This window comes from Pterocles gutturalis, unplaced genomic scaffold, assembly GCF_000699245.1.
Source record: "Pterocles gutturalis isolate BGI_N339 unplaced genomic scaffold, ASM69924v1 scaffold413, whole genome shotgun sequence".
Taxonomy (NCBI): domain Eukaryota; kingdom Metazoa; phylum Chordata; class Aves; order Pterocliformes; family Pteroclidae; genus Pterocles; species Pterocles gutturalis.
The window spans coordinates 2,381-18,725 of record NW_010120073.1 but is presented as its reverse complement, the minus strand read 5'-3'; the positions used below and the strand labels follow the sequence as shown (position 1 = coordinate 18,725).

At 40.4% G+C, this 16,345-nt stretch overlaps 1 protein-coding gene across 2 annotated transcripts in view; it reads right to left on the bottom strand.

Moving 5' to 3' along the window:
* Positions 1–13,945, bottom strand: part of LOC104464104 (ADP-ribosylation factor-like protein 8A) — a 23,582-nt gene extending 9,637 nt beyond the window's left edge. For both annotated transcript variants that reach the window (XM_010076729.1, XM_010076730.1), the window contains exon 1: positions 13,858–13,945. In XM_010076729.1, the coding sequence (XP_010075031.1) occupies positions 13,858–13,917 (60 nt within the window). In that variant the 5' untranslated portion in view covers positions 13,918–13,945. The remainder of the gene's footprint in view (positions 1–13,857) is intronic.
* Between the last annotated feature and the right edge of the window lie 2,400 nt (positions 13,946–16,345).

The window sequence follows — 16,345 nt, the reverse complement described above, 5'->3', positions numbered from 1 at the left end:
CAGCAGGATAAAGATGGATATTAAGTAAATAAAGAGTTGGACGGAGAGCTGATTGAGCCTGTGTGAAGGATGATATATTCTACGGAGCTGCAATACCTCCACAGCTCTCCCATTTGTTTATCAAATGTGCTTTAAAAGACACATGGATTAACTGATCAGAACCAGAAAGGAAACCATAGTGTAGGGTAGGCCTGAAGTGATTAATCAGTGAATCTTAAGGAAAGGAAGCTCAAATTCTGCTTGGGATTTTATAAAGCTCCAATCCTGCAAATACTTAATGCATGCTATTAGTGTCCAGCAATCCCACTGAATTCCTTATCATTAAAAGGCTAGCACATTATTCTTCTGTACAGGAGTTAGTTATTCTGCCTTGCTTGCAAAAATTCAGTATTTTTGGTGGATGACAATAATGTTGTTTCAAAACTGTTTCTAAGATCACTATACCAGGGAAAGGATCTAAATCATGCAGGCAAGGTCTGCGTGATGATGCAGCTGTTGCAGCTGCATCCAAAGACAGTTGTGTTACAAGTGACACACCCATTCACAAAGAGAAGTCATTATTTCTTATTTTAATCAGATTTAGCTATCAACACAATAGGTACTATATACCAGAGCCAAGAGGCGTACCCTTTACAGCACAAACTAAATTTGGAAGTAATGTACACAGAAGCAAATTTTCTTGAGAATTGTTTTCATACTGACACTTTATAAATCCAAACACATCAAACCTGCTGTGGCAACAAAGACTTGCACAAAACAACAAGACTTAACAGAACCTTACGATAAGTCCTTTTTTCAACTCATGTGGACTATTTTTTTAATTCCACAATCCATAAATCATATTTATGTATCAATTTCTCTATCATTTTCAACACCCTATGCTCATATTTTTAAAAGAAATATTTCGCAATTCACCATTAAAATCATTCCCTGATTGATATCTTACTGTTTCTCCTGGTATAAAATTAGTATATCACCTAAATGTACATTACCTTTGATGTCTTTTGTAAGATCAAGAATTCTACACATTAAAGAAAGTTGAGTGAACTTCTGACCATGAACTCGTTATCAACTATTATCTGCACTGACATTTGAAGTGCTGTTTCAAAAGTCTTAATAAAATAAACCTTTATTTTAAAAGCTTGAAAGAGATGAGTACACAATTGAGTATTATAGTTACATGACAAACCTCACACCAACACTAATTATTCCAATAACTCATCAGGACCTTGAAACTATCAGTAACCATCTGCTGTGCATCTGGGTGTCTGGAAAAAGAAACCACATTACTTTCTTGGTAGATCAGGGAAGAAAGAAGGGGAAAGAGGACAGGGAAGGCCAGTAGTAAGATTAGGTTTTTGGAGACTGACAGTGATTATCCCTGGTAGCCAGAAAAATTCTACTAGATGATGTAGCCTGAACTAATCACAAAATAAATAGTACAAGATAAAGAAATACTGATTTTGTCCTTGTTTGATCATATATCTATACCATATTAAATTGGACTACAGAACAAGTATTATTCTCATTAGGAGAAAGAGTCACCTTGAAACAATGGAAAGATACGTCATTTCCAGTCAGTTTCCCTCATAACGCTTACAGCTATTCATTAAAGTAACACACGAAGGACAGAAGATAGACTAAGTGTTTTTAATAGTGCTTGGGAACCCAGTTTACGTCAGTATATTAAGTTTTAATTATCTGAAACAGGGAAAGAAAATAAATGCATGAAATACAAAAAATCCTCATCTCTGGCTATGAAATTAAAATGGTTAATATTAACTTTCTATAACTCTTTATTATATTGAATAGCCAATGACAGAGTTAACCACTTTATTAAAACTATAAATCTCTGCCCCAAACCATTTCTACTGTACATGACCGAACAGACAGAACTCTGAGAATACAAGAGGCACCCAGGAAGGAAAGGAGAGAGGTTTTAGCATTAAAGAAGTTTTCTTCCATGAGCCTTGCATGTTTTGTACATCACCCATGTTTGTACTCTAGTATTTAATATACAGGTTAAAAGTATATTCTGGGTGTGAACTGGCAGAGGCAGGAGACTACACCTTAACAGCAGAATACACAGCTAACTATACAAAAAAAGTTTATTTTGTCTAGGTGTTTTTAAAAATATACTGGACTTCAAATTGCTACCATGGCTTTCGTTGGCCCCTCAGGAATAAAATTTCCACAATATTTAAGAGGTAACTTTATCCCTAGAAGACCAGTCGATTTTAAGAATCAGAATTCAGAAAATGCCTACAGAATGACCAAATCAAACAGAGAAAAATTTATTTGACAGCCAGTAGCATTGCCTCACAGGAGATTAAAATCTCAAGGAGCTGTTTAGGCTCAATCTCAAACGAATACATCTGATTTCTACTTCCATTTTATAAATCACTATTTCATTTGTTCCTGTCAACTCCTATAAAGTAGTAATTTTTATCATGCTTACAGATCTATATTCTGATAAAATAATGCAATGTTTTCATTTGTAAACTAGATTAATCACTATACTTTGGAATCCCCATTTACCATAGCGCTTATACTTGCCTGTTAAATCACATTCTTCTAAAACAGGAATCTCCCTGGATATGTGTCGTGTTCAATCTCTTCATGTGAATCTTGGGCTCCTTCTTAAGACTGCAGCTACCAGATATGTTTAAGGAGCAAACCCTTTTTTTTGCACAGAGGTGTATCCTGACAACTAAGCAAAAATGCAGCTGGGGAACAGGTTCTTTCAAAAAGCTTTCAATTACAGGAAGGTTCATTAACACTCCAGTTGTGTTTCTTTTAATTAGCTTATATTGTGGGAAGCCTTGACGGTTAATGAGAAAGTTGCAGGAAAGGTATTTTCTAGATGTCAGTTTTACGTGGCTTTTTTTTCAGATACGCTGTGTAGGATATTTCTTGTGGACAGAGATGTGTACAATGACACATTTTTATCTCTGTCGATACATGGGTTCAGCACCTATGATCTCACGGTAGTCAGTGAAGCCTAGACAGCTATTCAACTGACCAGATGTAACATCCTCTTTAGGATGACACAATTACACTCTAGGCTTCAAGTCAGACAGTACTGACTAGAGCTCCTCTCACTACTATTAAAGGAGCTTATTCTCATTGCAAATGTACAGCAGTTTATATTCAGGCATCTTAATTTGTATGCTAAATCCAACACTACAAACACTTAAGCTCAGAAATATATCCTTCTGCTTGGAAGTATTCAGAAAATATCAGCCATAAAACCTAACCTGAACAAACAGGTGAGGAAATTCTAAACACAGAAAAGTATCTGGGCAGAATAAGGTAGCACCAACATCCAACACCACGTTGTACATGTATACTGAGGTGTGACTAATGAGCTCATGCATACACAGCAAGCAGTCACAGCATTCATAGCCAACTCAATGTGTACTGACAGGGAGTAAGTGGAAAGCATGGGATTCATTTGCCTCAACTTCAGCCACCTAAAACACAGGGATCTAATCCAAGTGAACAAAATCCCTCTGTGGCTTTGAAAGAGCTCAGAAGGCACTCACAGCAGGAAATGATGCAACTGTCTTACCCACCTTGCCTACCCGGGGAACCATTCTTGCAAAGCTCCCACTGCTCTCCATGAAGTTTAGACAACTGGCTCAGGCTGGCTTCCTCATTTTTACCTGGCTAAGCTCAGGCGAGACAAATCCCAAATGGCCACCTATTCTACACTGTAATCTTCAACCAGTAATGTTCAGTTTCCCCATCTAATAATTAAACAGGAAGAATAAAAAGAACTAAATCAAATAACCCTTAATTTTTTTTTAAGAAAATGCCCTGTGGATACAAAACTATAGAGCCTTACTTGTAGTGCCAGCCATGTAACCTATCATGGAAGTCAGAATACCTTGCTACCTTAGAATACTTACTACCTATCTGTTACCCTATATTTTGGAAATGCCTTTACAGTTGCTCTCTTAAAGATAAAAAAAATATGCCACATGGCTACATTTTTTGCAGTAAATACTTCCCAGAACACTATGTTCTTTTAAATCAGTCTTGGTCCTTCAAAGGACCCTTTTGTCACTCCTCATCAGCGATAAAGTCCGACTTTTAAATACTTTTTGCAAGTACATATTTTATTTTAGTCATGTCAGACATAAAAAAGAGCTATATGCACACTTCACAGTTTATAATTATTTAACTTAATCACAGAACTTTCACTGAAGAATGGGAAATGGACTTAAGACTTAAAACACAAAATGGCTGAATATCTTCAACTCCTGAAAACAAGTGCAGGGGCATTTTAATGGGAGGAGTTATTTCTTAATCACCAGGGTATATTTGCCATTTTATCAGAGACACAAGGTACAATCCTGGAAGGATTAACAGGTGGATTCTAAACAAGACACAAAAGCAAAGTCTGTTCTCACAAACTGTTTTCTGGACCTCATGCTGCTTACCTCCACGATGTGTTCCAAGGCAGGAGAGTACCAGGGAATCCAGCCTTAGAGAGAAGACTACAATCCTCTCAATCAAGACGTAACATAAATAGGAGCCAATCCATCCTAGCCTCAATATTGTGTCCTCACCAAAGCAGAAAGCCCTGATTCTGCGTGACCACGCCCTTTGTAGCCTCTTCTCACATGAATCAGTCTCTAGACATCAAAATCCAAGAGATTCTGGTGAAAATAGTCATATAGAAGTCACATGTTGTAGGCAGAACTTGCATTTGGAAGACAGAGGGCAAGGAGACCAGAGGCAAGGACACTGATAGCTCAAAACAGCCGATCAATAACTACTGTAGTGATTATTAATTTTGCTTGCCCTTGAAGAACATATAACCATGAAAGCAAAAACAAATATTTGCTCAATAGCAGAGAAAAACCAGGAGGACACACCACAGTGTGTATGCTGACAAAAGGCAATCTAATATTGGCAGATTAGACAAGAAAAGGACATTCTCCTGTGACAGATTTAAACCCACAGAGCAGCTCCCTGGCACTCTCCTTGTGTGTCTCCCTTGCCTTCTAGCTCTCAAGTCTGAGCAATCCTGACAGATTCCCAGCATTCATCAAGGAGGCAAAGCTGCTGAGGACAGAACTAACCAGGGGCAGCATTTATGATTCCCAGGTGTCCCAACAAGATGTTGGAACAGAACATATGTTTACACAAGCTGCAGATAACTACAAGCTGGGAGTGGATAAAAAGGAAAGACCAGAATCCTAAAGTATCCAAACCAACTTGAGGGATGATCTGAAATAAGGCAGCTGAAATTCACACAAGTTCAGAATGCTACACTTGGCCAGAGGGAACCAAATGCAGCAGCACAAAATGGATAACGATCAGGTGGAAGTGCAGGACAAAAAGCCTGATCAGTTGACAACGTATGTGTTTCAACAGTTTTGAAAATCTTATATAAGCATGTACTAGCAGAAGCATCTTACATACAATTTCAGAAGTATGTACTGCCCTGTCCTCAGTGTCAGGGAGGCTTCTATATTGTTTTTGACCATCAGTCTATGGAACAGACAAAGACGAATTTGAAAAAGTCCAGATGAAAAAAGAGTGAGAAGATATTTTGAAAATATGACCTATAAAGAGGGGAGGGAGAAGCAAAACCATAATGTGTTCCCAGGAAATGGCTGCCAGACATGGAAGAGAAGAAAAAAAGCAGATCAATTCGTGACGACAGCAACTCATGTCTGATACTAGGAAAAAAAGGTTTCTAATGCTTAGAGTGAAAGAACACTGTACAAAACAAGGAATATTGTAGGACGTTCTTCGTGGAAAAACAAATTTTAAGAAATAATTACCTAAGATATTTGGGTAAATACCTGATTCACCTCAGAGCACAAGTTTGGTTTAGATGATTCCTTGAGATCAACTGGTCCTAATTAACATTTACGAGTCCTAACAGTTACTCTGAACTACTGGTGAGACACTCACCACTGCCTGTTCTGACTCAGGACACTGGCTTCTGGCCCCATGTCTTTGTCCTGACCACTGCATAAGTTCCAACCTATGGCAGGATCCTGTCTCACACTCTGCAGCGTTCAACTCCCAGCACAGATACTGTCTCCAAGGCTTCTCTTCCCAAATGATCAGATGGAAGGGTGCTTTCATACTTCTCCATCTTAGTTGATAATTGAGTAATTCTGAGTATGCTCCATACACTATGAGTCACTCTCTAACCCTCATTTAACTCCTTTTCACAGAATCACAGAACTGCTGAGGCTAGTGGGGGACTTTGGCAATTGTATAGTCCAACTCACACTGGTCAGAACAGGGTCACGTAGAGCAGACTGCTCCAAGGATGGAGACTACAGAACCTGCCTAGTCAACCTGTTCCAATGTTCAATCACCTTCACAGTAAAAACACTTCTTCTTATAGTTTAAATGGAGTTTCTCATATTTCAGTTGGTGCCCATTGCCACTTGTCCTGTCACTGGGAACCACTGAGAAAAGTCTGGCTACATCTTCTGGCTACATTGATGAGATCTCCCTGAGCCTTCTCTTCTCTAGGCTAAACAGTCTCAGATACCTCAGCATCTCCTCATATGAGAGATTCTCCAGTCCCTTAATCATCTTCATGGCCCTTCACGGGACACTCTCCACTAGCTATACATCCCTCTTATACTGGGGAGACCAGAACTAGACACAGTACTCCAGGTACGGCCTTAGCAGTGCTGAGTAAAAGAGAGGGATCACCTCCCTTGACCTGCTGCAAAAGCTCTTCCTAATGCAGTCCATGATGCTGTTGGTCTCCCTGTTGCAAAGGTACACTGCTCACCAATGGTCAACCTGGTGTCCACTAGGACACCCAGGTCCCTTTCTGCAAAGCTGCTTGCCAGTCAGCCTGTACTGGTGCCTGGGGTTGATCTTTCTCAGGTGCAGGACTTTGTACTTTCCTCTCTTTAATTCCATAAGGGTCCTGTCAGCCCATTTCTCCAGCCTGTCGAGGTCCCTCTGGATGGCAGCAAAACCCTTTGCTCTATCAGCCACTCCTCCCAGTTTTGCATTAGCAGCAAACTTGCTCAGGGTGCAACCTGTCCCATCATCCAGGTCACTAATGAAGACACTAGACCATCCCTTGAGCATACCACTAGTAACTGGACTTCCTGCTGTAGTTCACAGCCCTTTTGAATGCAGCAGTACAGCTTTTTCCTTACACACAACTATCCTAAATAACTGGGACGCACCACAAAAATTCTTCTTTGTAGAAATAACCACTTTGACTCGAAATCAGCCCAGATACGGCACAGCCTTTTCAGGGTGACCCAAGCCATACAGAATAGCCAGTACTTGCTGAAACACTACTGGATCTATACAGGCAGCACACACAGAGGCTTGTATTACTGCATGACACATGAGATGGTGACGTGACAGGTAAGGTGTTCTTTAATTGCTGCTGAATAGCAGTATGAAGCATTACACAGCAGGAAGATTCTATGAGGATGCTTGGAGTCTTGGAAACTCTGCTATCCAGAGGAGGGAAGAGTGTGGAATGAAGGGAGCTGTAAGAGGAAAGCACAGTGCCAGGATACTCCTCCTCCTCCTCTCCCTCTGCCACATCAGAGCAAACAGCAAGAAGCTTGGCTTCATCCTCCAGCAGACTGGCCTGCACTGGCCCGGGCTGCAGCTCCCGTGGAAGGACGCTGGCCTCTAGTGGTGACAGCTGGGGTGACCGTAATCCAACCTCTGCAGCTCCAGTGCTCTGAGCAGCTGCTCACTGCTCCCTCCGGACTGCAATATCCAGGGCAGGTGCAGAAACCGGCAGAGCTGTCTTAAGAGAGCGAGCTTAAATGAAGTGCAGGAGCAAGGAAAATGAAGCTGCTGCATTGCCTGTGTGTATGCATGCCTTGTGTTGCTCCATTTCTTTTCATACCTGTCACTATTCTAAGACCATCACTGCGAGAATCTAAGGCTGATTAGTTAGAACTTGATAATCATTTAAAATAACAGTTTGCAATGCGTATCTTCTGAGGGTCTCAAAATTTCGTTTGTTAAAATAATTTTTTTAGCTACCATCTAGCTTATTGAACAGTAAATCTCACTGAAGCAGAAGGATTACTAATATCAAGCTAATCCAAAAATAGAGAAATTCCATCAAAATCAAATCTCTCAGCAAGCAACAAAACTTGCTTGAAATTAAAACCCTAAATTAATTCAGTCATAGATTTTATTTTTTTTTTATCAGGAAAAAAGTGATAGCTATCAGTTTTGTTATGAACTCCATCAAAAAAAGTTTTAACAGGTCCCTAAATTGTAGTACATTAGGTATTTTGATGCTGTAATTTAATACCTCAACCACAACCTCGAAATCCATAAAGCTTTCTGCTTAGATTTCAAACTGATAAAAATCTTTCCTCTTTGCCTCCTCTTTTTTTGGAACTAACAGATGACAGGTTTTATTAAACACATTGACAAGCCAAGATTTGACATTTAATGGTTAAAGCTGACAGCTTTACATTTCTGATCACACCCAACTTCAATTAAAGAGCAGAGGAAATTGGCATCTTCCTATAAAATGTTTCGGCTTGCACAAATCAGTGTTTTTCTTTCACTATGATACAGATAAATACTCATATACAGAGGCATGCCAGTGACCATACTTTTATACTCTAGGATTAGAGACTAAATATGAGAATAAATCTGCTGGCTTCTGGAAATGACTGCCAAAATCGGAAAAAAGTAAAGAAGACCCCATGACCTCCTTAGTACTAATTGACTTCTGGAACTGTGTGGAATCTAGAGAGAGAACTGTAGTCAAGTAACCAGGTGGTGACGCTGCACTAGCGCAGTGTGTCTTTCTTAGTGGCCTACCCCAAAATATGACAAAAAAAACATAAAGGATTAGTATCACCTACTACTTGTTGCAACTTTCTTTGCCTAAGGAGATCAATCTTAGCCTTCTAGAATGCCATTTTTTCACTAGTTGACTTCTTCACTCAGACGGTTTCTCAGCCTCACTCTTACAGTAAGTTTAGTTGATTCTGTTTCGCAGTGTCCCCCGAGACTTTAGAAAAAAGTCAGATACAAGACCTATCTGCTTACCATGAAGATCATGCCTGACATGTTTGATGGACTTCACAAGTTTACTGTAAATTACTTTTGTTTCTCTAGTTGAAAGAATCAACAGCTTTCTCATTTTCTCCCACGTCTGACAATTCTGTAGCAGCATCAGTATAGCACTCCAACTATCCTTATGCTTTCTCTTCCACTGGTGCTGATGGAATAGGGGTGCAAGGGTGCACAGCCAGGCTTAAAAGGAGAATGTAAAACCTCACAGCATGATCTACTTAAGCTGATTGTCAAAGTCAACCTTTAATCTCTGCCACCTTCAACAGGCTGGCCTGATTCCATCTTAGGTTTTCCAGAAGTTAAGTCTAGTTTGTCCCTACCATGAGGAACATCATACTGAGGTTTAGAAGTGCTACCGTAGGCGGAAAAGAGAGTGTATTATAAGGTTATTTTCTGATTATTTTTTTTTTTAAGAAAGGCTGGTTTTATTTCCACTTACAGGAAAGATTCTGTTTGGAAAGCAGAATTTGGACCCCAAAGCAAAAAATATTCAGAAGTTCTGATTTTGGTTAAAAAGTCACTCTTTTGGGAGAAGACAAACAGGAATGTACCAAGCTACAGTTAGGCTGAAGTTTGTTCTTTCTATAGCAGAGTTCAGGTCTTTGATCAGCAACACGTGGATGGTTGTTGAGACACATTCAGTAGAGGGATCCAAAACCAGAACCCTTTTTTTTTCCCTCATTCACTGACAAATGACTCCTGGACTAAGCAAGTAGATTTCTTGCTTCCTCTTTAAGGGACATGCGCAGCATTTTGAGGAATAACATGTTTAGGGTTTGGCCTTTGTGTTTATATGCAAAGGGATGAGGCACAAAGTAACCAGGCAGTGGAAGAGGGGAACACATTTGATGAGGACAGGCTAATGGGCATGAAGAGAGTTGGAGGGAAACTCCATAGAAAGGAAAGAGAGGAAACAGCTCATCCTGTTAGGCAGCATGAACACTGCCCTACTGCAATCATAGAATCATAGAATCATTAAGGTTGGAAAAGACCTCAAGGATCATCAAGTCCAACCCAGCACCACCTAACTCACTAAACCATGTCTCTAGAGCACCACATCTACACATTTCTTGAACACCTCCAGGGATGGTGACTCCACCACTTCCCTGGGCAGCCTGTTCCAATGCCTGATCATTCTTTCAGTGAAGAAATTTTTTCTAATATCTAGCCTAAACCTCCCCTGGCGCAACTTGAGGCTGTTTCCTCTTGTCCTATCACTTGTTACTTTAGAGAAGAGGCCAGCACCCACCTCACTACAACCTCGTTTCGGGTAGTTGTAGAGAGTGATAAGGTCTCCTCTCAGCCTCCTCTTCTCTAGACTAAACAACCCCAGCTCCCTCAGCCGCTCCTCATAACACCTGTGTTCCAGACCCTTCACCAGAATCAAAGCAGATGTCCCTGTAAATTGAAATTTCCCCTTACCAGCCTTACCTCACACGTAGTGTACGCACTACCACAAGCAGAGCTGTCCACAGAGAAATGAACCAGCAGAGATGAGGGAGAGCTTGGATGATCTTGCATGTAATGAGAATAGAGGTGAAGAAGGGCCAAGACCAGAAGTTAAACCTCATCATCAATTAAATTCTGTGTTTTTTCACCAGTTTCAAACATAGCATTCGTAAGAACTGACAGAAAGGATCATGAAATAACAGCCTCCATTTACAAGAAAAAGCTGCATAACATTCTCAGCAGAATGTGCACCTTGTGTGCTACTTCTGTCTCCGAAACACCAGTCCAGTTACCATTTACTCTTTCTGATTCCTGAGTCTCCAAAATAAACTGAGCATACAGGGTTGGCTGCAAGAATTAGTGCTGAGAGGCTTCTGGTCCTGGTCACCTACGTTTTCCCCAGATAAAGTCCAACTGATGCAGGCTTACTCATATTACCATATAAATCCATCCGTGTTTTCAGAGAGCTGCCCACTGTGTAAAGTAATGCTAGTCTTGGCTACCTATTCCAGTAGCCAAAGTCCACAGTTTAACTGGATTTCATTACCACGGTGCCATTAGTTCCTACATATTAACCTTAAACTAGGTAGCAACACATGAATATAAGGGTTTGCTAGACACACTACTAATAGTGAATTCCATTAAAACAATGCTGAAAATTTTGATGTTTGGGAATAAACTGTAACATGAGAGCCATTGCACACTCCCATTTGTAGGTGTTAGCAATGCAAGCAGCTTTCAACCCATCTCTGAAGAATTTATAAAAAGTAAGAAATCAAGACAAAAAAATCTTTCTGCTTCCATTATCTATACAGAGTAATGGTGTTCTCACAAAATTTCAGAAGTTTCACTTCCGTAAATCTTGCAGTATGTGCTTCTCTTGCTACAACATATTTTAGTAAAAAATATAATAAAGGTGTAATAATTTGTATTTATTTTTGTGCTGGTTTTGTCTGGGGTAGAGTTAATTTTTCTTCATAGTAGCTAGTATGGGTCTACGTTTTGGATTTGTGCTGGAAACAGTGTTAATAACATAGGGATGTGTTGTATTGCTTACACAGAGCCAAGGCCTTTTCTGTTTCTCACCCCACCCCACCACTGAGTAGGCTGGGGGTGCACAAGAAGTTGGGAGGGGACACAGCTGGGACAGCTGACCCCAACTGACCAAAGGGATATTCCATACCATATGGCGTCCTGCTCAGCATATAAAGCTGGGGGAAGAAGAAGGAAGGGGGAATGTTCAGAGTGATGGCCTTTGTCTTCCCAAGTAACCGTTAGGCATGATGAAGCCCTGCTTTCCTGGAGATCACTGAACACCTGCCTGCTGATGGGAGGCAGTAAATGAATTCCTTGTTTTGCTTTGCTTGCATGCACAGCTTTTGTGTGACTTATTAAACTGCCTCTATCTCAATCCATGAATTTCCTCACTTTTACTCTTCTGATTCTTTCTCCCATCCCACCAGGGGGGAGTGCAAAAGTGGCCGTATCGTGGCTTAGCTGGCAGCTGTGATTAAATCACGACAATTTAAAAACATTAAATTGGACATTTTCTCCTACTATCACACAAAAGCTGGTTGTTCAAGGCTACAGAAAGGCACTCCCTACTGATGAAATTCTCTACTGAAATTTTTGTATCCTGGAAGGACACACTTTTTACTTCAAAGAGTTTGGCCACATTGCACTGAGTACTGTAGTGCTCACCATGTGACTGTCTGGGTTTTTTAAACTCACAAACACACAGACCATCTACACAAAAAAAAAATTTAGATTTCTATCAATCGTTTACATTTCAGGAAATGCATGATTTTAAAATGCTTGTATGATGCTACTTTGTCTTCCTGCTCACATGCTCTATGATAAGGGTGAGGTCAGATTCTCTTCCAGAGTAGGCTCTAATCATGTACTTATCATAATGATCACACACAAAGTCACAAAGTGGAGGTTATCAAGGCAATAATGATTCTCCTCCACTTTACTTTTACTCCATTTTCATTTTAAGCTTTTTACAGTCTCTACTGTGGACCTAATTTTAAGATACTCACCATCATTTATTTTTGGCAATCTGCCAAAATTTCCTGGGTAATTAAAATCAGACCAAATCATGGGTAATGTTAAGAGTTATATTTCAGCTAAACCTGACACGAATTTCAAGAGGGTATATGGGAAGGAGAGCTGGGATGATGAGAGGAAATAGTGGGGTGACATTAGATTTTCCATTTCAACAGATTTCAAAAGACTCTCTTATTAGGCACTGTGACATACAAGCAGTTGTAGAGGAACTTATTGATTATTCTGCAAGCTTCTAACAGAGAAGTATATACACAAGCGAAATGTACAGCTGAAGACCTTACAGTCGTGTGAAATTTTGAAAAAGTATATCAAGATACTAAGACCAGACACAGACAGGCAATCACAGTATTATACCCCTACAGTCACTTTAAATTTAAGTTTTTTTAACTCAGCTTTAACACCTCCCAATCACCAGAAGTCAATGAGCTCTTTTACCGCCCTTTACCTGTTCAGTGTTTAGAGGGAGTGGGTAGACAGTTAACAACTGCTTATATTCACATTACAGGTCATTTCAGAAAATCGGCCCTAGGTTTAAGAGTCATACCAAACCAGAAGAAACAGGATATTTTAGAACTGAGGGAGACAGGAGAGGAAATTATGGAAAAGGAGGGAAAAGTCAAGGTAAAGGGAAAAACCTGTATTTCCTTTACCTAATTTTAGATAGAAGTTATGAATTCAATCTAGACTAATCAACTAGGCTCCCTTCATAATCAAACAACAGAGATAGCCTTAATACTACTGGAGTGATTTATCTCTATTTTTATGCCTATGGCATGAATCACAAGCAAACTGGAATCATCTATATTTCTCTACAGGCCTAAGAGATGGTTCCCTGACAACTGACTTATATATTAGATTTTTCATTTCCATATAGCTCACACTATGAGAGCTAAACCGCACTCTCTGCTGAGAAACATAAGTCAGGACTGAAGTTGCTGCAGATTTCACTCACAGTTGGGAGAGGGAGGGAGAGAGAGAGAGAAGAGGAGAGGCACCTCCAGTAGTCAACTCAGCTCCCTTAATATATCAGAATTTTATGACCTTTCTAACCCAAAAGAGTGCAACAAAGCTTCTGCCTGGCATGGACATCATAAAATCAAACAGATTAATGTAACAGAGAAATATATGACTATATGCTTTAAAAGACTGTTTCTGAGCTAGAAAAACAGATCCTATCATCTTAAAAGAAATTTCTTACACTTTCACATTGCAGGTTGAAATCACTTTTCTATTAGTTATTGACTCAGTATTAATTAAAACATGCACACCTACCTTTATGGTAACATTTCCTTTTGTTATTTTTCTCATATTGAAGCCTACTGTAGGAATCATATCTTCTGTGAACTGCCCTGACTAGAATACAAACAAAAAAAAGTCATATTATAAATTATTATATATTATATACATTATTATATACACAGCAGATTACTTTCTTCTTTCCAATCTATTTTTTTTTTAATTTTACAACACTGTAAAATACCACATCAATTTTCTACAAGAGCACTGGCCAGCACTTCAATTAATGCATTGTCATGCCAAGGAAGACTGTTCATTTCAGTCCCTTTAAACGATCTTTTACTCTCCTCAGCAACAAAGATCACCCCAGAAACCATGAGACCTTGGCTAATTCTTCACCTGATCCCTAGGCAAACCAGAAGACAGCACAGTCAAAATATAGAATCATAGAATGGTTTGAGTTGGAAGGGACCTTTAAAGGTCATCTAGTTCAACCTCCAATATGACAAAATATGATAAAACTGACTATACCAGAATTTTTCCCTGTAGTTTCTTACTACAGTTACCAATGGTTTAACTCCAAGTGTAATAAACAGTGAAAGAGTACTCATGTAGAGTAGGTTTCCTTCCGGGTAGGTGACAGCAGAGTAGTCCTCCTCTGGAACCTAAGAGTACACCATTAAGACAGAAAAATACAAGGTACTAACTCAGCACACCATAAACCCAAAACAAAAAACCAAAGTCCTGCCTCCTCCCTCAGTTCAGAGAAATATTTTTACAAGACAGATGCTTGTCATCATGCCAACAGGAACCCTACACACATCTACTACACAAGACCGCTTTTGAGGAGAAAGGTGAAACTCAGATCCAAGTAGATAACTCATTATTCATTCTTCCTTTTCATTCTGTATCATTAATATGGTTATGTGTCTCCTAGGAGAGGTACATTAAGATATGCAGACAGTTACTTAAAAGTTAAGTCTACAAAGGGGCCCATGTGCTCCCTGCAACATACAATGTAGTCTGGTTTTCCAGTCATCCAGAAAGGAAAGGAGACCTTCTGGACTTGCCATTTCCCTTCCCTATCTATCTGCCCATATTCATGGAATCACTGAATGGTTTGGGCTGGAAGTGAGCTTAAACATAATCTAGCTCCAACCCCTCCACTAGACCAGGTTGCTCAAAGCCTCATCCAGCCTGGCCTTGAACACCTCCAGGGATGGGGCATCCACAGCTTCTCTGGGCAACCTGTTCCAGTGCCTCACCACCCTCACAGTAAAATATTTCTTCCTAATATATAATCTAAATCTGCTCTCTTTCAGCTTAAAACTGTTAGCCCTCATCCTATCACTACACTCCCTGATAAAGAGTGCCTCCCCATTTCTCCTGTAGGCCCCCTTCAGGTACTGGAAGGCTGCAGTAAGGTCTCCCCAGAGCCTTCTCTTCTCCAGGCTGAACAACCCCAGCTCTCTCAGCCTGTCCTCATAGGGTAGGTGCTCCAGCCCTCTGATCATCTTTGTGGCCCTCCTCTGGACTCTCTCCAACAGGTCCATGTCCTTCCTGTGCTGAGGACTCCAGAGCTGGATGCAGTACTCCAGGTGGGGTCTCACGAGAGCAGAGCAGAGGGGGAGAATCACCTCCCTTCACCTGCTGGTCACGCTTCTTTTGACACAGCCCAGGACACGGTTGGCTTTCTGGACTGCCAGCGCACATTGATGGGTCATATTCCCTTCACCCATCTCACCACCCCATGTGCCCTGTGGTGTTTTTGGAAGAAATACAGATATGTGGACAAGGAAGGAAGCAAGCATGCTTCAACAGGTCCCTCCCATGTGAGAAGCGGACAATCAGAGAGAGCTTCAGGGTGCACCAGAGCAGCTATGAGCCTCACAGTGCACACATTGCCACCAGCTACCCCTAACGCTACTGCTGGTCTCTGAATGCTTTCTGCAACTTTTCTCTTCACTGTTTGTGGCAGCGTGAGAATACACCACGTCTCCAGCTTGTGTTCACAAACTAAGATTAATTATTTTTAATCTAGGACTTTAAAAGCTGTATAACCTTTGACAGTTACTTGATCCTCTCACAAGATTTTGGGGTTTTTAATTAGATCCTTCAGGCAAGAAACAGCTTCCATCAATTACTTGTTCAGCCTTACCTATGGGAACCTTCTTGCTAAATTCTGTACTACATCTTCCCCATCTTTTGTTTCTGGAAGCCTCTTTTTTTCCTCCTCTTTCCTTGCTTCAGTGACTTGTTAACAGCAGTAGGAAAAAACAGTGAAGACAAACGCACCTGCAGTTTCATACAGATACACGTACCCAGCAATGACAGAAGTTTTTAACTGGATGAAGACAACACCGATCAGTAACCATCTCCTGTAGCAGGTACTGGCCTAATTTGTTAAAATACACAGTAGATTTATTTGTGGAGGACAAATATACGAACACATAAACCTTGAGAAAGTAGCATCACTCAAACACAGGAATCCCTAGAAAAACAGCCAGCCAACTCAGGAGGCTAT